This window comes from Colletes latitarsis, chromosome 11 (assembly GCF_051014445.1).
Source record: "Colletes latitarsis isolate SP2378_abdomen chromosome 11, iyColLati1, whole genome shotgun sequence".
Taxonomy (NCBI): domain Eukaryota; kingdom Metazoa; phylum Arthropoda; class Insecta; order Hymenoptera; family Colletidae; genus Colletes; species Colletes latitarsis.
The window spans coordinates 21,595,725-21,622,043 of record NC_135144.1 but is presented as its reverse complement, the minus strand read 5'-3'; the positions used below and the strand labels follow the sequence as shown (position 1 = coordinate 21,622,043).

General features: G+C 35.7%; 1 protein-coding gene across 17 annotated transcripts in view; it reads right to left on the bottom strand.

Moving 5' to 3' along the window:
* Nrm (neuromusculin) overlaps window positions 1-26,319 on the bottom strand; it is a 457,462-nt gene that overhangs the window by 130,097 nt on the left and 301,046 nt on the right. For all 17 annotated transcript variants that reach the window (XR_013080582.1, XR_013080588.1, XR_013080585.1 and 14 more), the window contains exons 2-4: window positions 25,708-25,897; window positions 15,070-15,224; window positions 1,361-1,531 (exon numbers count right to left, since the gene is read on the bottom strand). Coding sequence is in view for 7 of the 17 variants with exons in the window: in XM_076776376.1 (XP_076632491.1) it covers window positions 1,361-1,531; window positions 15,070-15,224; window positions 25,708-25,897 (516 nt within the window). In the remaining 10 variants the exon portion in view is untranslated. The remainder of the gene's footprint in view (window positions 1-1,360; window positions 1,532-15,069; window positions 15,225-25,707; window positions 25,898-26,319) is intronic.

Sequence of the window (26,319 nt, the reverse complement as noted above, 5' to 3'; positions counted from 1 at the left end):
AAAAAGTCGATGAGATTATTGAATGTTATCATTGGTAAATACAAAGAATGTGAATAATTTTGAGAAATTTCTGGCTAAAATGCCTGACCCAATACGAGCTATACTACTTAATATTTAAACAAGTTTGAATCAGACATGATCAATTATTTAATCCGTACGCACTTCATCTAAGCACTATTAAATTACATCAAATTATTCGATATTCTGTCCAATTTAATAAAATTATCAACGAATTGTTTTCCATGAAAAATATGTTGTACGAATATTTTAAAACTCGTGCATAGAATGCAAGTTCTAAGTAGGTTAAACTTGGAATCAGACCAGAGTCGTAAACATCTTTCGAGAGAAATTTTGATGTAATATTCAGTGGTTCCAATGGAGCGCTCGTTTCCAGCAAACGTTTATTAATTAAATTTCTCTCAATGTTTTCACATGCTGGCCAGTTTCGGTGAGCATATATAAACGTACATAGACACGATTATTTAGTAGCTTCTCCATAAACACGTCCTCAATTCATGCACGTGTATACCGAAACAATTCGCTACATCCCAAAAATTTAATCTCAATATCCTAATATTTAAATTACCTCCTGCAATTCGAAACTTACATCTGACGTGTGAACTCATCTTTCAATTTGTTTCAAAATTTCTATATTTACATTTCGTCGTTCGTATTTTCTATTGACTTAGTAATACTTTTTCGCTCAAAAATTTCAACCAGAAAGCAATATAAAAATTTGAAAAATCTGCAGGCTACTTTTCGACGAACTTACGATTCAAAGATACGCAAGAAATGATTTTTAAAATAATAATAATAGCGTTCTTTTAATTTGTATTTTCAATATCGATTCGATTTGCTCGATTAAATTGTTTTTTCTTTTTTCTTTTATCTTTTTTTCTTTTTTTTTTTTTTTTTGTACTCAGCGTGGGCGATTTTGGCGCCAAATTAAGGACGACCGTTCAAAGGGACATTTATCACGGTTAGGCTCGTTCGTCTGATGGGTACTTCGTCGAGCTCATCTTTCAATTTGTTTCAGAATTTCTATATTTACATTTCGACGTTCGTATATTATTATTTTAGGTCCATCTTCCGAAGAGGATTAACCTTGAGAGATATTTGATTAATAAATAATCGTTGGAAAATTCACACCTACACGTTTTAAATTTCCCCAGTGTGAGCAATTATTCTTGTATATCTTGAGGGAATTTTTAAATATTGTTCACACACGGATATTTACATTTTTTCTTTTTTCTGTGGATGAAAAATGTAAATATTCTTATTATTATTTTCTTAATGCAGCGGAGGGGATTGCAAAAATTACTTGGAATTGGAAACTCGTATAACTGTGCTCGAATCTTACCTTCCAGTAGTTGGTCGCCTTTAAACCATTCGACCGAAGGCACTGGTTTCCCTTCGCCGCTCTCACAGAACAAGGAAACCATCGAACCATCGTTTATTGGTCCTAAAGTGGTGCCGGTGCTTAACGGTTTCTTCGTACTTTCGTCGATGACACGTACAAATGCAGGTTGCACTGAAACAGAAACGACAGGATTGAATCGGAAGTCGGTCAATTAGACGGCTAAAAAGTGGTTTCGATTCGTCCTACTATTATTGCTTCTATTCAGCAAACACGGTCGCTTACGGTGCAGTCCTTACGTTTCATTCGCTGTTCATTGGTTTTCTCGAAAAAGTTCGAATCGTTTGCTGGCACAAGTTGCCCAGGAAAATTGTTACATTATTAATTTTTACCACGTTAACACATATCAAACATGGAGTTATTATCCTGCCCAAATTCATCCCTTTCTCTATGCGTTCAGAAATTCATTAAACGGAGAGAATAATTTCGTACGAATTTGAGAAATAAAATAACGAACAAATATTTTAACGATATCAAGGCACTTTTGGTATCGTGACTAACAATACTGTTTCATTTATAATATACGATAAAAAAAAAAAATTGCAGTTTTCAAATTTGTGAAAAAAATCAGTTTTATATCACCACTTGATTAACTATTCCACAGGTTATCGAACAAACTCCCAGTACATTTTTTACAGAGAATAAATTTTAATTAACGTACCGCGGAAAAATGAAATACGTTTCGTTCGACGGACGGACATTTTAATAAATCTTTGGTTAGCGGCAAACGAGTAACATTTTTTTCTCTTCTCTCGTAATAGCAATTCGTTACGCGTTTATTAGCTTAATCGTAGGCGTAGCCATCGCGGGGCTGTATAGATTTCAACGAACCGTGCTTTAGAAACATAATAATACACCTATTGCACGGGCGCATCAGTGAAAACACAAAAGCTAATAATTCTCGTATAACGTAGAATAAAACATTTTCAAATTATTCGGGAAACAAAGCCCGGACAAAACGAAACCCGCGTCCATCTTTTCTGTGCGTTTCGCCTCGATAATAATTATAAAATATTTATTTAAATTACGAACATAATTCATGAAGGAGTCGAACGTGAAATTTGTTAAGAATTTTACTGTATTAAAAAAGATTCCATCATTAGTTTCTAAGCTGTTCTATGAGTATTTAAACAAGTAAGGGTAGTTCACCCCCTGATAACATCTGTTGTATAATAAATTAAAATATCGAGTTCCATTCGACAAAATAAAAAAATACTGATAATATCTAGTATCAAACATGGATATAAAATCTAAGCAATATTTTAAAAATTTTTACTGTTAAGGATAGTTCACCCCTTGATAACATCTGTTCTATAATAAATTAAAATATCAAGTTTAATTCAAGAGAAGGTTACAATATTAATTAAAATAATGCAATAGAAACTTTTGTGCCTCTTTCTAAAAATTTCCAGAGGGTGATTTCATCCCCAATTACAAAAACAGGCCAAATACAAAAAATTACGAACAATATCCAGTATCAAACAAGGATATAAAACCTAAAAAATATTTTAAAAATTGTAAATATTAAGAGTAGTTCACTCCCTGATAACATCTGTTGTGCAATAAATTAAAATATCGAGTTTAATTCAAGAGAAAGTTAATTAAAATATTAATTAAAATAATGTAATAGAAACTTTTGTGTCTCTTTTTAAAAATTTTCAGAGGGTGAATTCATCCCCAATTACAAAAACAGGCCAAATACAAAAAATTACGAACAATATCCAGTATCAAACAAGGATATAAAACCTAAAAAATATTTAAAAAATTGTAAATATTAAGGGTAGTTCACCCCCTGATAACATCTGTTGTGCAATAAATTAAAATATCGAGTTTAATTCAAGAGAAGGTTACAATATTAATTAAAATAATGCAATAGAAACTTTTGTGCCTCTTTCTAAAAATTTCCAGAGGGTGATTTCATCCCCAATTACAAAAACAGGCCAAATACAAAAAATTACGAACAATATCCAGTATCAAGCAAGGATATAAAACCTAAAAAATATTTTAAAAATTGTAAATATTAAGAGTAGTTCACTCCCTGATAACATCTGTTGTACAATAAATTAAAATATCGAGTTTAATTCAAGAGAAGGTTACAATATTAATTAAAATAATGTAATAGAAACTTTTGTGCCTCTTTCTAAAAATTTCCAGAGGGTGATTTCATCCCCAATTACAAAAACAGGCCAAATACAACAAATTACGAACAATATCCAGTATCAAACAAGGATATAAAACCTAAAAAATATTTAAAAAATTGTAAATATTAAGAGTAGTTCACTCCCTGGTAACATCTGTTGTACAATAAATTAAAATATCGAGTTTAATTCAAGGGAAGGTTACAATATTAGTTAAAATAATGTAATAGAAACTTTTGTGCCTCTTTCTAAAAATTTTCAGAGGGTGATTTCATCCCCAATTACAAAAACAGGCCAAATACAACAAATTACGAACAATATCCAGTATCAAACAAGGATATAAAATCTAAAAAATATTTAAAAAATTGTAAATATTAAGGGTAGTTCACCGCCTGATAACATCTGTTGTACAATAAATTAAAATATCGAGTTTAATTCAAGAGAAAGTTAATTAAAATATTAATTAAAATAATGTAATAGAAACTTTTGTGCCTCTTTCTAAAAATTTTCAGAGGGTGATTTCATCCCCAATTACAAAAACAGACCAAATACAACAAATTACGAACAATATCCAGTATCAAACAAGGATATAAAACCTAAAAAATATTTTAAAAATTGTAAATATTAAGGATAGTTCACTCCCTGATAACATCTGTTGTACAATAAATTAAAATATCGAGTTTAATTCAAGGGAAGGTTACAATATTAATTAAAATAATGTAATAGAAACTTTTAAAATTTCCAGGGGGTGGTTTCACCCCCCCAAAATACAAAAACAGTATCAAAGAAGAATATAAAATCTAAAAATAAACTCCGTGCTATTTTCCAACATACAAACAAAGTTCCCCCTTAAAGATATCTTTCTGACAAGTTAAAATCTCGACATTCTAGCCAGCAACCGCAGCGCGAGAGACAACCATAAGTCGCCGGCCACGTAAATCGTCCAACAAAGTTCCCATTGAAAAATCATAATAAGAAGATGTTCAATGTCTGCCCCCCCTCTTCCGTCGCTCTTTCTCCCCGGCCACTGCGGGGTCCTCATTCGTCGCGAGGCACGTTTCTCTCGATTTTAATATCTCTCAGAGTTTCTCCGACGCGGGGTACGTTTGAATCCAGTTTTTAATTCAAGTCTCTCGCCGGGAGGAGTTTCATTGTGGGGACGAGTCGCGCCCGGCGAGACCAAAGGGAGTCCGGTTTGAAAACGAAGTAGAGAATTGAAGCGGACTATCTTTTTCTCGGGCGGCGGTCTATGAATAAAACTTTTCAACGCGTTTGCAAGTGCTGTTTCCGGGTAGCCGAGGGGCCCCGCCACCCCCATCGTCATTGGCCCTCCCCCCCTCCCTTGAATTCAACGCGAGCCACTGAATGTCAAGTAACTGTTTTCCCTGAAAATTCATCTTGCGAATTTACGCCCCAACGAAGGCTGTAACTTTTTACTGCGGTACCGAGGTCAGACCGGAAACGAGAAGTCGTTCGCGAGAACTTCCGAGCTTCGCGTCCATCGGGGATCGATTTAACCCGCGATCGTTTAACTCAGCGGTGCACAATTTAAATCCTGTCGCGAATCGAACCTTTACTGGCCACCCCAGCTCGATAAATTAATTGAATCTTGGGTAAAAATTCGATTTTTTATCTATTGTTTTTGGTACACTGTGCAGAAAGGGTAGTTCTTTTGTCTCGAACATTTTTCTATTCTGTTTGTAATTTGAGTGTTTGTCGTAAACTTTTTCAAGCGGTTAACATAATTTTTCACTCAACACTGTAGACTGCTATTACTTCTTCTGCCAAATAAAGGACACAGTAATAGTTGAAGAAAGTTTATTTATAGGATTACTTAAGATTACTACTGACACTCAACCGGCACCAGATGGCGTGAATGTTACTAGATACTATTTCACAATTTTACTAGAGAATTTAAACATGAATAACTTTTTTGTGGCTTTCTAAATTTGACATTATTCTTCAGTTAGTCTCAGGAAATACCGTGTGTTTTGAAACTTAAAATTTATAATTTGTACATATACTGTATACTTTTATACACGATATACAAATATTCCAGAGAATTTAAAAATAAATAAGTTTTTCGTAAACGAGTCCAGTTTAATGCAAAGTTGGAATTAAAATTCATATCATGGCGGAAGAAGAGTGAATGTCTGCGGGGCGCGCGCAATCGTGGACGACCGTAATTCGACAGAACCGGAAGTACCAACTAGTAAAACATGTGCGTTCTGTTGTTGTAGGTCCGTCCTTACACGCGTGCTTTGCTTTTACTGTCTCTCTGCGTTGTTGCGTACGAAAGTTACGGGACAGTTACCCTCCTAGGTTCGTTACAGACGACAAAGATGAATTTTAAGAGACATGGAATTAAAGTATAACGAGACAGAGCCAGAGAACAATGAACTACATGGCTGAAGCTTGTAACTGGAACGTGTACTTAATTTTCAAAGGGAATTTTTTACTGTATAAAAATGCTTCGAAATTCGGAAACTAGAAAGCCTAAAACAATTCTAAACTAGAGATTTTCGCCATTTTGAAAAAAACCGAGCAAATACAATAGTTCTAAATTTTAGAAACTTGTATATTTTATATTTCACGAAACGCGTTTTTCTTTTATAATCATTTTTACGATTTTTTGTTACGCGGGTTACAAACGCTGCGGAACGAATTCGCTGCCTTGTCCATGAGCAATCGTTTTTTTTTTTTTTTTCTGTAGACAGCTTTTCTACACAATGTTCATCAAAACGTGTGCACCGTGTGAAAAGAGAATTGGATGTAGTTTGTATTTTACGGTTTTTACGCCAAACTGTGTAATCGCGCTTCAAAAATTGCAACAGGTTAATTATTTACTTTTGTTTCGCTGTTCGACTCTTCGCGTAATACTCCTGTTGGTTTAATCAAAAGAGCAAACAAAACAATACCCATTATTTCATTGAAAAAACAAATAAACAAAAGTTCTAAATTCTTCTAAATCTATAGATTTCAAAGACATTATAATTTTAGAAATTTTTTTTAAATTCTGGGCGTAGACTGCAAAGAACTGGACGAGAGTAGAAACTATTTCGTTGAATTTCAAGAAGATTAATAGACATTAATAGTGGACCTGTTTCGACACCTTTCGAAATTTAATGCGAGAAGCGCGATGGCGGTGATTGGTATGGATTCGTGCGACGACTGTTACTAGCATGGTAGCATTACTCTAGCAGTGCTTCTCAAACGAATATAAAATAAAATTTCCCGCGAATCCATAAGAATTAAATTATTGTCTCGATATATAACTTTGCTAAATATCGTCAAAAGCACTGAACATTTTTAAGATTAGATTGGTGCCCTGAATTTGAACGAAGAATTGAATTAATTTTCACGTCACTCTGATACAAATGTATTGTGATATCAAAGAGAACATCGACAAAATACCATTGGAAAAGTCAAAAGAACGTTCAAAAACAAAATAAAAGTTTCATGAATTTGTCAAAGCAAATATTTTTATCTTGACAGTGAGGAAATGACACTGCTTTTTCGCGATGAAATGTGGATGTATGTGTTTTGGATTTAATCGACATCAAATATCGAACACGATGAAATGTAAATGTTGATATGGCATTTAGTAACGTTCAGGAAGTGTAGGAGACCGGGATGATGTAAATCGGTTTACAGACCTATGGGTGTTTCCGTTTATATTTCGAAAATTGCTGATACCTTAAACACGAAAGCTTATCCGAATGTATGTGTACATGAACTGGTTTCATTGATATATAAAACGAATTCTGGGGAAAACGTTCCATATGTTTGTTAACATACAGGAAAATCGGACTATTATTGAAGAGGCGGTGTTCCGGTTAAGTGCTAATTGGCAACTGATTCCATTAACTAAATACTATAGCCTCGCGTTTACATTATAATTTCAATAATAATTTCGCCTACACACACATACACAAGACATTTAATAAACAATTTGAGGTTTTTTTTTATTTGATATTGATTGAATTTGTTTTTATTGATTTTTAAACTCTAATTTTGTTAATTTACAGTTTCTATAAAATTTCTACGAAAAATAGTATTCGACAAGAAATTATATGTATTTTCCCAGAAAGAAAAGTCTATTGAGTTACGTATTAAAAAAAAAAATATGAAATGGAAAGTCGAATTCGATTTTATTTTACGAGAGTTTCAACTTTTGTATATGTAACCCCTTGAAAACGCACGACGGAACTTTTACATCAGCCTAATGCCTGTTTGAAAGTTTTCCATATTCCTTTCTATACAAAGACAGGAACGAAGGAACCTGCGATTCCAGCGGAGGATGGAATTTGAAAACTTGAAACTCGTTTCGCGCGTACGCACTGTGATTCTTCTACATGGTCCTACGTTTCATCGAATAACAGGACAATTTATCGTAATTTTTATTGTAGAAACGACAGGTTCAGATTAGAATTACTCGAACGAGCAATTTTTACATTTTGAAATAAGAATATTACGTAGACCTATAAATAGTATGAACAATTTGGGACGATTTTATTATTACTTTTAGTTTGCTCGAATAGGATTATTATTGAACATATACATTTTACTTTTCGCCTTAAACCATCATCAATATGTTAATGCAAACTGCTAATGCAAAGAATTAATATTCAAAATTAGTTACGCGAGCAGATGAATATTCATTGACAAATAAATATTATCTGTATACATGAACGTTTTCCATCACTAAATCGGTCATCTTCAGATGTATAATATAAATTTCACGTATAATTATAGAAATTATTTTATGTGAAATTAATATTGTAGGCAATGATCGACAAATTTAATGGTGGAAAACGTTACATTTAAAGTAATATTCGCCAATGAATACACGCTTGTTTTACGGTCAAATTGGAATGTTTATTACAAAATCTACTAAGGGAATCTTTTATAAACGTAATTAATATCGCTTTTGCAGAGACGCAATTATAATTATAGCGATAAATTCAATCTTCCAAACGCCATTAAGAACTACATTAATTTCAGTGAGCAAACATACAAATAATAAATAAATTTAAATGATTTTACACGACAATAACAAGTCTTGAGAACCGTTCTAACGTTCGTTACCGAGAAGAACCAAAATTTCTGAACGAAACGTTCAAATATACCTGTTTAGAAACACGTTTAGGAAATCACTAGGAATACATTTTGAGCAAATCACTAGAAACTACTACACAACTTTATGATCCAAGCATTTTACCATCGCAATCTTGGATCGAGCCTCGAGCTCTCAAGTTTGACGCAGTTCAGAAACTTTCGAGATTACGAGCAATCGAACGTGGCAGATACACTTTCGCGATCAGGTTCCATCTGGTTCGAATTTTTGTGGCCAAAACCCATGGATGCTTTTCGTTTCGATAACCTGTCCTACCCTATGGATTAAACACGAACGACACTCCCGAAATTATTCATCGATCGCAAAGAAAATATCCAAAGAAGAGAAATTTCTCAGACGTTCTAACAGTTCCTCCTATTACCTCTATATTCGGTTGCATTTTGTTTCAAACTTTTTAAAAAACATTTTGAACCCGTCAAGAAACCCCTAAATTAAAATATAGAGTTCCATTCAACAAAATAAAAAAATTAATACTGATAATATCTAGCATCAAACAAGGATATAAATCTAAACAATAATTAGAAATTTTTTACTAAAACATGAAAACATTTTGAACCCCTCAAGAAGCCCCCAAATTAAATCAGAACTATATAGGATTGTTGAGAAATCAACACTCTTATTTCGCGCCAAAATTTCTTCGAACCCATCGAGGAGCAAATATCAGAATGTACTGGGTGGTCCAGAAATAAAAATCTCTCGATATGCTGCGATAATTTGAGGACGTTGTCGCGGTTTGTTTCGCGTATTTCAAAGGCCAATTTATGGGATGGAAATCTGTTACGTTTCCCGAAATATGCGAAGCACCAATTCGCCTCTATTTAAATTGCACGGAAGGGCTACTTGTCTCGCGGCCAATCCAATTAGATCTTCTACCTGCTGGAAATTATGGGATTTCAGACTGCTCTGGGTCATTGGGGTTTCGATCGGTTCGAGAATACTTCTGATTGGACGTGCGTTCGTCTCGTGGCCCCCTTCTAATTCAGACTGGAGGAGATACATCGATTCCACCTTCTCCATGGTATTATTGAAACTGTTTTCAAAGGGTTCCGCAGCCGAGCAACGAATTGCGCGAGACGTAATCGACTTTCCACGTGACTGCTGATGAGATCAATCCAACGACACACTCGTTAACCCCTTTCGAGATTAGACAGAATTCTTATCTCGTTCGAATTTCAATTTGAATAATCCTCGTCCACAATTCGACCAAAATGTTCACCCTTCCAACATCTGATTTAAATCGAGGAATCACCTTCACGATCGTATGCAATATTAATTTAAATAATTTACTATTTACCATGGTGTTTTCAATTTACTGATTAACCAATGTCAATCGAATAAAATAGAACCTTCACGATCGTAAGCAATATTAATTTAAATAATTTACTATTTGTCACGGTGTTTTCAATTTACTGATTAACCAATGTCAATCGACTAAAATGGAACGTTGTTCAAACTGTACAGAGTATTCTGTGGAATCGAGGTTGTCTCGTTCTCGAACTCGTGATCGTTCGATGTATCGATAGAGCAATCGATTCTCGACGTCACGTGTCCATCGAATCAACTTCCACGAGCGTTTGGAAAAGTTTCTCGTTGTTTCTCCTTTGCCTTAATATCGGCGGGAGAGGCAGGGGAGGGAAAAAAATGAAAATTTCGTCGGAACGTTTCAACTTTCACAGAGGGAGGGCGAAACTTTTTCGCCCCCTCGGACCATCTCATTAGTGGCTTAATAAAGTGGAAGGCTACGTGTTGAAAAACAGAACGGAGAACGAGAAGCACCGTTAAATCCACGTTTGACAGGTTTCGTTTCTGTCAGACAACGTGCTTGTTCCTCAATTTTTTCGGACAGTGTTTCGCCGGTGTGCGGTTTCCACGGACGGAGAAACTTTCGGGTGGATAAACGTTCGACGATTATTTCTTTTTTTTTAGGGGGGGATCGCGAGAGACGTGGACAGGTGTCAACGAAATGAAATGAAAAACGCTCCGTGCCAGTGGTTCTCAATCTGTGATCCCACGACGGATCCCAGAATTTTCCTTATTTTAAGTAAAAGTTTCGAAAATAATATAATTAAAATGTTCGTGGTTCAATACGAAAATATAGCATTCAATATACCTGAGATAAATTATGTAATTTAAAAATTAAAAATTTAAAACCTACCCCTCGGAAAATTAATTTAGCTTTAGTTTTGGTTTCGTGTATTGTTTCGATGAACAAAGTAAGAAGGTTCGAAGGAATTTTAATCGAACGTTTTGAACGAGCAAATTTTTCCAAAGTAGTTCTCCGATATATCGGGAGGAATAATAATAATCGAGTTCCATTCCGGTGGATCCGACGGAAGTTTTCCTTTATCGAGGCCACGCGGAAGCAAACTTGAGAAAAATTGTTCCATCTGATTTGTTCTACTTTCGAACGGAACGAAGAAACCGGCCGGTACCAAAGAAAGGGGATAAATCTGTCTCGAACAGCGATCGTGAGATTTAAAAGAATTCAGGCGTTTCTTTGAAATTAGTTTCAACCGGTGACGAGTCGAATATCCTCTCGTTGGGATATGAAGTATATTAGGTATTCAAGTTTCCATCGATGGAAAGGCGAATCAACAATGTGGCGGTCTTTAATAAAGGCCTTGCTTAATTAAAATGTAAATTTGCAGGATGAATTCCTATTAAGATTTCGTATCTATATGAAATGAATCCTTCATTGAGCGAGAGTAACAGTTACAATTACCTATTCTATTTTTCTACGAAGTTTACAAAAATTACAAACTACAACCAGAGAGTAATATAAAAATTTGAAAAATCTGAAGACTACTTCTCGATGAAATTACGATTCAAAGATACGTAAGAAATGATTTTTAAAATGATAATAATAGCGTTCTTTTAATTTGTATTTTCAATATCGATTCGATTTGCTCGATTAAAGTGTTTTTTTTTGGACTCAGCGTGGACGATTTTGGCGCCAAATTGAGGACGGTCGTTCGAAGGGACATTTATTATGGTCATCTTCGAACTGTTTTACAGACCCGCGTTTGATCGAACAGTGACGATATTAACGATAATACTGTGCATTCGAATAGTTTAATCCATTTAATTTTACGAATTTCTTCTTTGAAGACTGAATTTCAATTTTGAGAATGTTTTTAAAAAGTGTTAATATATTATACATTTTAATGTATGATTTATAAATGTTCTACTAGAGAGTTTAAACATAAATTTAACGCGATATTGGTCGGTACTTGCGCTTATGGATCACAGGTCAGTTTGAGAACTCGTGGACCTTGTTTCGTAAAATACGAAATTTTCAAAAAGAATTTAAAACACCGTCGATCGAGTGAAAATTATTTACACGATTTCCTGGCTTCTTTAAAGATAGCAAATGGCAGGAATGTTAGAAAATAAATGAAAGTTTCGCTTCTGGAAATTGTATTATCATTATCAAAAAATAAAATGTGTCATCAGGGGCAGAAAAATTACAAAATTTAAAAAATCGATGAGATTATTGAATGTTATCATTAGTAAATACAAAGAATGTGAATAATTTTGAGAAATTTCTGGCTAAAATGCCTGACCCAATACGAGCTATACTACTTATTATTTAAACAAGTTTGAATCAGACATGATCAATTATTTAATCCGTACGCACTTCATCTAAGCACTATTAAATTACACCAAATTATTCGATATTCTGTCCAATTTAATAAAATTATCAACGAATTGTTTTCCATGAAAAATATGTTGTACGAATATTTTAAAACTCGTGCATAGAATGCAAGTTCTAAGTAGGTTAAACTTGGAATCAGACCAGAGTCGTAAACATCTTTCGAGAGAAATTTTGATGTAATATTCAGTGGTTCCAATGGAGCGCTCGTTTCCAGCAAATGTTTATTAATTAAATTTCTCTCAATGTTTTCACATACTGGCCAGTTTCGGTGAGCATATATAAACGTACATAGACACGATTATTTAGTAGCTTCTCCATAAATACGTCCTCAATTCATGCACGTGTATACCGAAACAATTCGCTACATCCCAAAAATTTGATCTCAATATCCTACTATTTAAATTACCTCCTGCAATTCGAAACTTAGATCTGACGTGTAAACTCATCTTTCAATTTGTTCCAGAATTTCTATATTTACCTTTCGTCGTTCGTATTTTCCATTGACTTAGTAATACTTTTTCGCTCAAAAATTTCAACCAGAAAGCAATATAAAAATTTGAAAAATCTGCAGGCTACTTTTCGACGAACTTACGATTCAAAGATACGCAAGAAATGATTTTTAAAATAATAATAATAGCGTTCTTTTAATTTGTATTTTCAATATCGATTCGATTTGATCGATTAAATTGTTTTTTCTTTTTTCTTTTTTCTTTTTTCTTTTTTTTTTTTTTTGTACTCAGCGTGGGCGATTTTGGCGCCAAATTAAGGACGATCGTTCAAAGGGACATTTATCACGGTTAGGCTCGTTCGTCTGATGGGTACTTCGTCGAGCGAAATCTCGGTCTCTGGCTAAAATTTCAAAGTAATTGGCATCCCTTTCATGTTGGTAAATTCAACCGCACTTTAATAGTATGACATGTTGCGTGTGTCAAGATAACCGGTTCAGTGGTTTAGCTGCTACCACTTCGGATTAGTACTGCGGCTTTCTCGTTTGTCGAATTACTGGGATTACCCAGATTACACGGATCGTACAAGTACGATACGTCTAATACGAGTTATTCCACGCATATCTTACTGCCGGAGATCGTCAGCGTTTAATCGATTAATTAAATTAAACGCCGCATCCTAGGTCCTGACAACTGAAAATCAGTCTTCGTCGAAAATCCCACGAATATTCAACGATCTCGCGCCGTGCAAAATATCAAATTTCCCCTCCGTAAATCTCGCGTAATAATTCTTTAGGAAAAAATAACCACGGACGTGTATTTGAGAAAAAAGAAAATTTACGGTGAAACAAGTAATCAGGAAAATACGAGCGCAGACGAAGTTCATTTTTTCACATTTCTCGGCAGAATTCGCTGGAAATAATGCAGAAACTCGGGGGACACCAAGAACCGCTGCTTTTGTATTTTTAAAGGGCGAGAAAGGATCGTGACTTTGGCCAATTATGCTCTGCTATTCCAAAAAGAAATATTGCTAAAGAATGTGGCGCGAGTCAGGTGGTAGTAAACAAGGTTTTAAAGGAAAAAAGAGGGACCTGGGAAGGGGGAATGCGGAGGAAAAAGAAAAATCGCGATGAAGCTTGCTCTAATCGGAAAGCAAAACAAATTCTGGGGGAAAGTAGTTTTGATTTACGAAAATTCTGGTCTTTCTATTATCTCTCACTGAATTATATACAGGGTGTTCGCCCACCCCTGGGGCCAAAATAAGGCGAAAATCAAGAATACTAATTTATTGATGGAGGCTTCGTTAAAAAGTTATTAACGTTTAAAGTTCAGCCCGTACTGAATTTTTTTCTAGGAAGTGGATAGGATTTCGAGGGTATGTCTACTCACCAAAAATTATTGTAATTGTCCCCCGCAACCGAAAATAATTTTTTTAGAACGATTTGAAATTTTTTTTTTCGCCAAAAAAATTAGGGCACCTTTCTGAATTTTTCTCTCGAAAATGCGTAGGATTTCGGGGGTATGTCTGTCAACCGAAAATGATTATAATCGACCCTCGCAACTGAAAATAATTTTTTTAAAACGATTCGAAATGTTTTAATTTTGTCGAAAAATTTCACACCTTCTCGAATTTTTTTCTAGAAAATAGGTAGGATTTCGAGGGTATGTCTATTCACCAAAAATTATTATATTCGACCCCTGCAAATGAAAATAATTTTTTTAGAACGATTCGAAATGTTTTAAGTTTGTCGAAAAATTTCACACCTTCTCGAATTTTTTTCTAGAAAATGGGTAGGATTTCGAGGGTATGTCTATGACGAAAAATGATTGAAATCGACCCCCGCAACTAAAAATAATTTTTTCAGAATGATTTGAAATTTTTTAATTTAATTTTGTTAATAACTTTTTAATGAAGCCTCAGTCAAGAAATTGATATTCTTGATTTTCGACCTCTTTTGGCCTCTAGAATCTCCCATTACAATTTTTCCCAGGGGTGGCCAAACACCCTGTATATATCGACTTAGTTAATTTTCTTTTCATTCTCAATTTAAAAACAATAATTAACATTGAAACTTGAACTATCTGCATATAAGTTACGAAAAAATCCTCTCTGCAAGACTTTCTAAATTTTTACGACGCTGAAATTAAGAATGAGACTATTCAGAAAAATAATTTTTATCACGGGGAAATAAACACCGTGAAAAATTGCTAATGAGTTAATTCGTCTCGTCACCAATGAACAGTGCGTTGTTGGAATGGAAGGTTGAAATACTCACGAGTGACGTTGAGAATGATGTGTTGAACGTCATTGCAGTCACGATTCACCGCTAAGTAAGTCACTTCGCATTTATAGAGTCCCTCGTCCTCCAGCTTGACGTCCGTGATCTTCAAGAAAGTCTTCGACGAATTGGTGGTGTACCCTATGTCGGACCTAAAACAGAAAATCAGAGAAACGAATGAAGCAACTGTAAAATGAGAATTTAATCTGCGAAACACAGAAGATACGATGAAACAGACATTTTTGTCAGCCAACACGATTAATATACGAATCAAAACAGTTTGAATAACAACAATCACTTGGATGCGTGATCCTAGCCAGCTTACTGCCAGCAATACAGTATATTTCGAATCCTATTAACACCGGATAATGAACAGAACAATGAAACGGATCGAACTATTCGTCGTGCCGCTGAATTAATATTATTATTGTCGATAAGGAAACAATGGCGTTTAAATTAATACGACACTATCGGAGAAACTATTAGGGGAGTGTTCAACTACCCAAAAAACCCAAATCACGATGAGTCAACAAAGGGGATACTAAAATACGAAACATTTTTTTATTATTGGCTTCTCCCTAATTTTATTATTTCTACTCAAAACGAGATTGAACCGAACACGAACTATGTCTCGTTTGGTCTCATTTTAATTAAAGATTACCTCACGAATACGAAGTTTAGAATAAAATACTCGAATATTTAGAAGCTACGATTACTCGTATTTTCAAATTTAAAAAAAAATATGCAATTATGTAACTCGACGAGAGTAACGAAATATTGTGTAACGTGTCAGTTAATTTTCTAAGCTTTCATCGATTTCTAGAGTACACGAAAAGTAAGATAAATGAACTTCGAAGGTTTCTACTCGAGTCTCGGGAATAATCCAAGCCTGACTGTAGAATATGGAATAAACACTGCGCCATTGTCACCTGGTTTCCCTTGCAATCGAAGCATCGGGTGTTCTGTCGTTTATGTCGGCGTTGTAGTTTCAGTTTGTTAGCACGAAAGCTTAGTCGAGGACTGCGGCATGTACCCCATGAGCGACGCAATACCCGAATGGCAATGATAATTGTTATTAACTAGTGCGTTTGTTCATTAATACGATACATCTCCGTTGATTGCAGAAACGATACAGGCACCGGGTGTACAAATACGTTCAGCCGTATGTAAAACAGTTCCCGCGCGTTCCTCTACCCAGAATCTATTTATCGACGAAACTTCGCGCACCCAAAAATTTTTTTGCCTCGCATCGTGGCCTTTTCAAATTATCTTCGAAATCATCGAGCACCTGAATATGGAATTTTCAACCCTCTCGAGGAAGCACCGTTGGTTTTAGAAAGACTCCTACCCACTTCGATTTTATGGAAATTAAACAAAGTTACAGTACATATCTGGAATTTAGAAATGTTGATTATTTGAATATCGAATTTAGTAAATATATCCTGAATTTGATTTACGATACGAATGGATTGAATCGTCTTTATTTGTCGTTTATTAGGTGCGGAGAATTTATTAATTATCCCATTTAATGCAGTTTCAGTCGGGTGGTTATTCGAGAATAGCCTTTCTGGTTAGCGAAGTTGCGATTGCGAAACATTTCCTAGTTTGAACTTATTGTCTTCGTCAAGCTGAAATCGCCCACAAAGGATTAAATCCGTTTTAAATTGCTATGGCGGTTAAGCCATACTCGAAATTTAATGAGCTCCAAATGGAGATAGAACAGCGTAATACCACGTACTAAATAGGAAGTACAATAAAACTGAATCTTCAACTTTTTGCAGCGGAGTAACGACTCTTAGACGCCAGCTAATTTACCGTAATTATTCCTCGTTCGGGGAAACGAACACGAGATTCAAACGTACCTCGTAAAATGCAAGATCTGTTTACCGAGGCAGAAAAATTCTACCAAATTAAAATATTTGGCCCATCGTGAACAATTTCACTAAATTACGTTTTCATAACTTTCCACGATTTGGTAGAACGAGACTGAGATTTAAATATTTTTCATACAACGTTCGAGTTTATCATTTATATTTTTTAAATGCCTGAAAATGTTTTTTAAAACGTGCAAATATAATTTTATATATTTTCCTAATTGAGGAAAATAAGCTTTTAACGATGTGTCCTGTAAAATATAAAAATACATTTTCGTTCGGTGGATTAAATGCTCATTTTCCTGGATTGGCAAAATTACACTAAATTGCAACACATTCTACGATTATCAAAATTACACTGAACCACAACACCTTAATGATCATGGGAAATTACACCAAATTACATTTTCCTCGTTCGGGAAAATTACTATTCCTAATCTTACATCCTTGCAATTCCAATTCTACAGATTTTTCGACAAAATAATACACAGAATAAATAATTTATATTGAAAAACTCTCAAAATGTCTTCTAACATATTTCCAAATAAACAAATTTTTCACTACAGGGTGTTCGACTACCCCTGGGAAAAATTTTAACGGAAGATTCTAGAGGCCAAAATAAGACGAAAATCAAGAATACCAATTTGTTGATGGAGGCTTCGTTAAAAAGTTATTAACAATTAAATTCAAAAATTTAAATTCGTTCTGGAAAAATTATTTTCGGTTGCGGGAGTCAGTTACAATCATTTTTGGTCAATAGACATACCCCTGAAATCCTACCCACTTTCTAGAAAAAAATTCGAGAAGGTGTGAAATTTTTCGACGAAATTAAAATATTTCAAATCGTTCTGAAAAAAATACTGTTAGCTGTGGGGGTCAATTATAATCATTTTTGGTAAATAGACATACCCCAGAAATCCTACGCACTTTCGAGAAAAAAATTCTTTTCCGAAAATATAATGACTGACCATACCGTCGATATGTTTCACTGAATTTTCATGCGAATCTTTAAAACATCATAACTTCTGAACGGATTGGACGATTTTAATGTTCAAAAAGCCAAACGCCGCGTATTTTAGTGAAGAATATGTAGCAATCATAAAAATATTCAGAAAGTTGATCCTTGACACCGCAAAATAAGAAAAACCCCATAAAAATGGTCCAATTTTCAAACAGCCATAACTCCTACAATTGTGAATATATTTCAATGAAACTTTTTTCTGAAGCAGAGCTCATGGGTACCTACAAAAAAGTATTAAACAACTTTTCTGTAGGGCGTCAAACAAAAATACTAAAAATGAAAAAGGAATTTTTAAGAAAAATCGACAGGGGGTGCCTAAATTTTTCGACGAAAAAAACAAAATTTCAAATCGTTCCGAAAAAATTATTTTCGGTTGCGGGGGTCAATTACAATCATTTTTGGTGAATAGACATACCCCCGAAATCTTGCGTATTTTCGAGAAAAAAATTCAGTACGAACCGAACTTTAAATGTTAATAACTTTTTAACGAAGCCTCCATTAACAAATTGGTATTCTTGATTTTCGACCTATTTTGGCCTCTAGAATTGCCCATTATGTGATCGAACACCCAGTATAATATTTCAAATGAAAAACATATTAAAATCGTTTAGAAAATAATGCTTGTCGTGCCATAATTGAACAATTTTGCTTTTAACGAAATGTATTTCCTCGGATGCCTCATTAAGAAATTTCAATCGCCTTTGAACGAACGTTCGATTAAAACCATTCATTTATCCTTTATAATGCACAAAGGCAATTATGTATTTGTTTCCTGGAAAGCACCTAATGAAACCTTTTTGCTCCGGCGAAATTACTCTCTCCATTGATCTAAAATTTCCTTGAAATAATATTCGTTTGCACGCCTGTGCGCCATAGTTTATCGCCTGCTCTGTCAATGTTTATATTAGCAAATCTATTCCGACATTCTTTCCGCGGTTCCCGCGGAATCGCCCCTATCCACCGCCGTTATTTCATCTTCCACATCCAACTAGGAAGTTCAACTTTGAGCCAACCAATCACAGAATCCATTTCCTCTGCCCGGAGACGAGAATCATCTATCCAATTATCCAATTCAAGCTTCTGCTTCGAGAAGTGTATAAAAAGTAGCATAGGTACCTTGACGTCGCCATCTTTGAAAGAACCATCGAAGCTCGAGACGGATTTAAAGATTCACTAAATTGTAGCTAGTTAAATTTCACATCGTTAAATTTCACATCGATCTGCTGTGCAATTTCTCAAAAAGAAAAGAATTAATTCAAAGAAAGTCTCGTAATTAACTTTTCTGTCAAGAACAGATTCAACGACGACGAAAATTTTTAATGAAACGAAAACTGTCGTTCGTAGCGAAGCACTAGCAGTATTAAAACCTCAAAGACACGCTTTGTGGGCGTCCAGAAATCGAAAGAATGGAGGAGATTATGGGAAAAGGAGCAGAATATTATTTTACAAATAAATTCAGCGAACGCGAATCGTCTCTAAGTCTCTAAAAAATTTTTCGACCGTGTAAACGTATCGTCGATGACGCTAGAAAACTTAGGCTATACGCCCCGAGTCCTAGATTCGTTTCAACTTCAGAACGATCTTTCCCGCGGAACTCTTAACCAAAGTTTTATACGCCGTACTGATTTTCCCGGGGAACTCTTCGATTTTTAATTTTATAACAAGTCGCCAAAGTTATAGTGCTGATCAAAGATTTAGAAAAGTTCGACTCATCGTGCTCCGGTTGCTATTCCTTGATGACTACAATTTTTACAGTTCGCTTAAAATTTGTGATTTCCAAAATATCTTTAGAGCTTTACGTTTCTAAAATTTGATACGTTAGAGAAATTTCGTAGACAGATTTGAATGTGGCGCCAAAAAATTTAAAAGGCACAATTATCTACGAGCGGAGATCTAGACAATTTTATCGTTTCGCACAGTCCTTTGCACAAATGGCGGAGCGATATACACAAAGTAGTACACGGAACGTAAAATTTATCGTTTATATCCCCGTAGGCTCGTTCCTTTCTCCCTGGTTGAGTTCTTTCTGGGAAAGATTCATGCCGGAATTCGTATGAAATAGTGCAACGCTGGGCAAATACGCCTTTGAAGGTAGTCGTTCCAGGCAATTTTCTTCCCGGCTGTAATCACTTCTTCTATCGCGCCTTTGAATGGAGGAGACAAAATGTCGATGGCAAATGTAAGAAAATAAGAGACACAGACACGCGACAGACGGATGCGCGAGGAAACAAAATGGCTGATAGATCGAGAGGAAAAGAATATGAGTTCCATTTTACGGAAACGAGGAACGAGATAAGCAAATAAGTAACTGTAAACGATCGTATAAAAGACGTACGATGAGCACTGATTAAACTAAATTGACTCAAAAAGTGTATAAATAAAAAATTATCATCGATGAAAACTTAATTGAAATTAAAGTATCAACAAAAATTAAAATTTTTCTAGATTTAATGGATTCTACATTGAATATTTTCAACGAGAAGTTTCATGATAGAATACGCTAAACTTGAACAGGTGAATTTCTTATTACCGGATGCATCCTCCTTTTACCACTTGCAAGAATTCTTTGTAAAGGTATCTTTGGAGGGATCTTAGCTACACAAAATTATATTTTCAAGCAAAGGCTTTCACAGAGATTGGCGAGGGCGTAGACGCATGTTAATACACGTATAGAAAAATTTCTTTGTGTGTTCGTTCATGTACGAAGCAAGACTGCAGGACAAAAAGTTTCTTCGTCGAACCAAGTATTTCACGTGAAATATTAGATCGAGATTTTTTACTTGTTTATTGATACATCTCGGCAGTTTTCGTTTCAAATTTTCTGCTTTCTCACAATATCAATTTCAAACGAGAAATATTCCATTGGCTATATAGAATTAGAAACGTTCGAAATACGAATCAAGTATTAGAGAAATTCAGTTTTTTACAGAGCACTTAAGACAGTGGTTGAAGACTTCAAACGTTCCATGCTTACGTTCCATTTCCAATTCTCAGAGAACTGCTCCGGATTAGTATTTCCAAGTGACTTGTATTTCCTCTTTACGCAAGTCTACCACGTTCGTAAATCTGGGATTTGCTGTTTCACAGCTGGAAGAACTTCCTAATCTCGAGGAATTATTAACCACTCGGATAAAATCCAGAATCTCTTTTGTTATCTACCCGTCTAGTTCCAATTGGTATACAAAATGGAACAGAAATTTGGATCCTCTTCTATCTGTCCTAAGCTAGTTTTGTCATGTATAATATGTACATAGTCTCGTATACCATAATGTACCAGACTTAAATTTTAATAAAATATGTATAACTTGATTTTATAATACACAATTTCCAAACATTTGAACAGCAGAGACTCTTGTTATCAGACACACTTACGTCGTTTTCGTACACTATAATAGATATCCACTATAAATAAAAAAAAAACTTTCACTCGTAAAGAATTTTTTTTCTCGAAAGTGCGTAGAATTTCGGCGATATGTCTATTCACCAAAAATGATTGCAATTGATCCCTGCAACTAAAAATAATTTTTCCAGAACGATTTGAAATTTTTTAATTTCATCGAAAAATTTGTCCACTTTCCTGAATTTTTTTCTCGAAAGTGGATAGGATTTTGGGGGTATGTCTATTCACCAAAAATGATTGCAATTGACCCCCGCAACCGAAAATAATTTTTCCAGAACGATTTGAACTTATTTTTTTTTCGTTGAAAAATTTCAGGGAAACATATCAATGTATGGTCAGACATTATTATATTTTTCGGTAAGGAATTTTTTTCTCGAAAATGCGTAGGATTTCGGAAGTATGTCTATTCACCAAAAATGACTGTAATTGTCCCCTGCAACTAAAAATAATTTTTGTAGAAGGATTTGAAATTTTTTAATTTCGTCGAAAAATTTGTCCACATTCCTGAATTTTTTTCTCGAAAGTGGGTAGGATTTCGGGGGTATGCCTATTCACCAAAAATGATTGCAATTGACCCCTGCAACTAAAAATAATTTTTCCTGAACGATTTGAAATTATTTTTTTTTCGTCGAAAAATTTCAGGGAAACATATCAATGTATGGTCAAACATTATTATATTTTTCGGTAAGGAATTTTTTTCTCGAAAATGCGTAGGATTTCGGGGGTATGTCTATTCACCAAAAATGATTGCAATTGACCCCTGCAATTAAAAATAATTTTTGTAGAGGGATTTGAAATTTTTTAATTTCGTCGAAAAATTTGTCCACTTTCCTGAATTTTTTTCTCGAAAGTGGATAGGATTTCGAGGGTATGTCTGTTCACCAAAAATGATTGCAATTGACCCCTGCAACCGAAAATAATTTTTCCAGAACGATTTGAAATTTTTTAATTTCATCGAAAAATTTGTCTACTTTCCTGAATTTTTTTCTCGAAAGTGGGTAGGATATCATGGGTATGTCTGTTCACCAAAAATGATCGTAACTGATCCCTGAAGCCGACAATAATTTTTCCAGTACGATTTGAAATTTTTTTTTTCACCGATTTCAGCACCTACCCCCTGTAGTTTTCTCTTTAAAATTTGTGATAATAGAAATGATGTAGATTTAGAATTCTTCCAAAATACGAACATATAAAAGAATTCTAGAAATATGTAATTATCCAACATGAAATCGTTTAAAAATGTTACTATTTCCAAGCCAAAATTACAATTTCAATACGAAACAGATAATCGACGTCCCTCCATTGTGTTCTCGTACACAATCGTATCGAAGACCAATCATGCTCTGCTTAAACCGTCGCTCTTACGGCGCGTTTATAAAATCGTTCGCGTTCCGCGACAAAAAGTGCTCTCGTAACAGGGAAAGGCGGACAGAAAGCAACCGATTAAATCGGACGGGGGTAAATGAGAAAAGTTCGAGAAGAGTTTCCCCGGATGTGGCGATAAAAGTTTCGAAATGTAAATGAACATAAAGCGGTCTACTATTCTTTCTTCTTTTTTTTTCCACCCCCCGTCCCAACCTGAACAATCCCAGAGTATCACATGATAAGTGTTCGTCCGAGGCCACTCCGGGCGTTTTCAATTACACCGAACGAGCCTCCGGGAATTTTTATTGCGTTCGTGTAACTCGGCGACAAACGGCGCGAAACCGTGAAAAACTGTCAATGCACGGCTGAAAGAAACCGGGTCGATAGGGATGATAAAGTTTTCACCGACTTCCCTCGCCTTTCCGTTTCCTTCTTACAACGGACGACACACGACGACGCGTGGAAACTCTACAATTTTCAAACGTTGACATTTTGAATATTGTATTCTGAAAAATTGACAAAAAAATTGCAAACTATAGGCAACTGATAATTAACGATGGTGGTATACATCGACACGGTTTGGCTCGAAAATTTTAAGACCACTGAACTTATAAAACGGGCTTTGAGTCGAGTGATAGCTTTCCAGGGGGAAAGCGGGTGCGTTGTACTCAAAGGAAGAGGATCACGTTCCGTGGCTTATACTTGTTTCGCCAGAAATCGAAGATACCCTCGCGAGACGTGAAAAGTTCAGGCTGTTTCGACGCGATCCAGCATTGGCGAAACGATCAGAGCACCGACGTAATTTCTTCCAGAAACGGCCAGTCTGACAAGTGGATCGTCCCCCGTCTGCTCGGAACGAGTATTCCGGAAAAATTAAGGTCATCGGGAACGGTGGCTCTCCGTACTCCGTACGTTTGACCCAGTTCCACGATCTAATCCTGGATTACCACCTGTTCAGTTTCCTTAAAATTACCACCCGTCGCCGGAAGCTTTCAGAGCCCGCAGATGGCGATAATAATTCTGTCGTTTTAATCTCTTCGATGTAATATTCATTTCTCCAGCTGTTTCGCGATCGAACGCCGTCGATCGACCCTAAAAAGAAACCTTTCCAACCGTGCCACTCGCGTCTCTGCGAATTAACCATAAACCTATCGACACTTCACGTATGCCTACTCCTACCATGACTGGTCAAATGACCATTCTTTTTCTCTTTTATCAGGCAACGCACTCCTAACGTTCGATTTCTATGCATAGAATGTTGTGTTTTCAAGTTTATTTGTAAGCTTCTTTACGTATGTAGAGTCAAAGTAAATATAAAAATAAACATAGAAGATGGCATAAATTATAATAGTTGTTACGTTCATAGGATAGGGGATGAAATGCTCTTTAAAACAAGCGTTCGAACAAGTCGATGCAGTGGCTAGTTCCGGAGATATAAGGATTCTAAGTGTTTGTTTACGTTTCATTGACGCGAGGTCAATGACCGCGCGCGTAAATAGTCGAAGTAAAAAAATAACCCTTTACATAAACTACGATATCTCCAAAACGGAAAGTCAGATCGCCAAAAACCAAAAACCATTTTAAAGGGGAAGCTTTGCCACTTCCAACGATGGTTCAATTATGGATAAAACACTAATAGCTTCGGAACTGCGTGTGTGTAAAGTTTAACTATTTTTAATACGTGCTGTAGATTATTCTAAGACCGACCATTGATGATTCTCTCCTTTCATCTTTACTATGTATTTTCTATTTACATCGAAAGCTAACTCAGAATTCGATACCAAATTTTGTCCGGGGTTTTATGAAAAAATTGATTCTATTAAATTAAAAAATTAGTCGAGGATCAAGAATAATTCTGAGAAAGACTCGAAGGTATCGTGGAAGGAAACATGTAATTTTCTAGTGGATGTACTACCAACCGATTAGTAACCAAATACCCTGCACGTTCCATAGACCGAATGGAATGTCCAAGTATTTACATCGTGTTTACCGTGATCCATACTCGTAGAAACAATGCAGTCTTGCGTATTATTAAACGGTAACGTAAGGTTGACCAAACAAACCGACACAAACAGGATTATTAGTTTCGCGCGTGCTTTATTGTGGCGATGGTGCTATTAACGCCCGGTATTAACGGTGGCGTTCAATGATGCCATGCATCGAGGCCGTTTTCCCACCTAAACGACGCGACGGTGACACGATCGAAAAGATTATCGGTCGACAATCGCCGCCCATACGTATTACAGATTCAACCTACACACACCCTATTCGTAATTCGTCCGTCGACACGATTACGACGCGATGTACAGGCGGCAATTGATCGCCCGTCGATTGTTCATTTGCTCGGAAACTGTGGCACGTTTCGAGCAATGCCACCCCAAAAGCTCCGACAGCTCCGCAAAGACGAATTATAATAAGTTACAATAGGGTCGAATTAAATATTCCACGTCTTTGTTCTACACCTTTACTATTTTCGAACGAAGAGGAGGATTTGCTTGAATACAGTGTGCTCGACTCTGGCAGAGAAGGATTTATCGCAAAATTAATTGTGTAGGATGATCCTAATTACACTCGTGGAAATGAAAATTAGGATGTGAACCATTTGTTGTTGCAATGCTCTTGGATAACCAATTAAACTAATCGACAAACTGGGGAAACAATTGTTTGCAATAGCCTCCCTAAAGAAATGCAATCGACGTAAGAAGCCTGTGTATCATACAATGTAGAGATTACTGTGAATCAAGTCGCAGATTAATATCCATTGTAGGTAGAAACTGTGTTAAAATAAATTTTTAACGACGATTCCAGCTCCATCTAGCGTGTCAGCTATGATCAATACTTATTACAATATAAAATGTCAACCAGATGTCACGAGCGTCTATAGCAATGATAGTTTAAAGGTTAGTGTGCCTTTAAAGCGCAAGTGGGGGACCCTTGGCTAATAAAACTAGCAGTAATGTTCCAATGTATTTTACCTGACGGAGATGTCGTCGTTGCCGCGTGTAATTCCGCCGTCCTCGCTGAAAATGAAGATACGCGTCGCGCCGCGGTACCATTTGATGCTGTGCAGCCCCTCGCATTGCGGTAATTTTAGAAAGCACGGCAGTTGTACTTCCGTGCCCAGTTCAGCTTGTTTCTCGCTCGTCATCCATGGCTTGCTGCTTCCTGAAACAACGTACGCAAACGCTATGAATCCGTGCGTGGCTCGTTCACCGACAGAACGAAGTTTAATCGTCGAAGCGGTAGCGTCCGCCGGCTGGAAGGGCGCCGCCATATTGGACCTCCGAGGCGATCCGCGCGCGAACATTCGAATCGATTTGAGTTAAAGTCATGTTTTCGACATTTTCGAGTTGTCAACGCGCGAAGAAAATATTAACGCGATAGTTAACGGTGATTCTGTTACGTTTTAACTTAGTTTACATCTCAGATTGATTATCTAATTGCTGCTGTAATTTAGTAATTGCATTTGAACGTCGGTTGTCCTGTTCGTTCAGGTTTTGGACTGTGCTAATGTTTACACTCTGACTAGAGTTTGCCTTTCGCAACGACAAATCCTACGCTGTTAAGAAAATTAATATTTAAAGGGG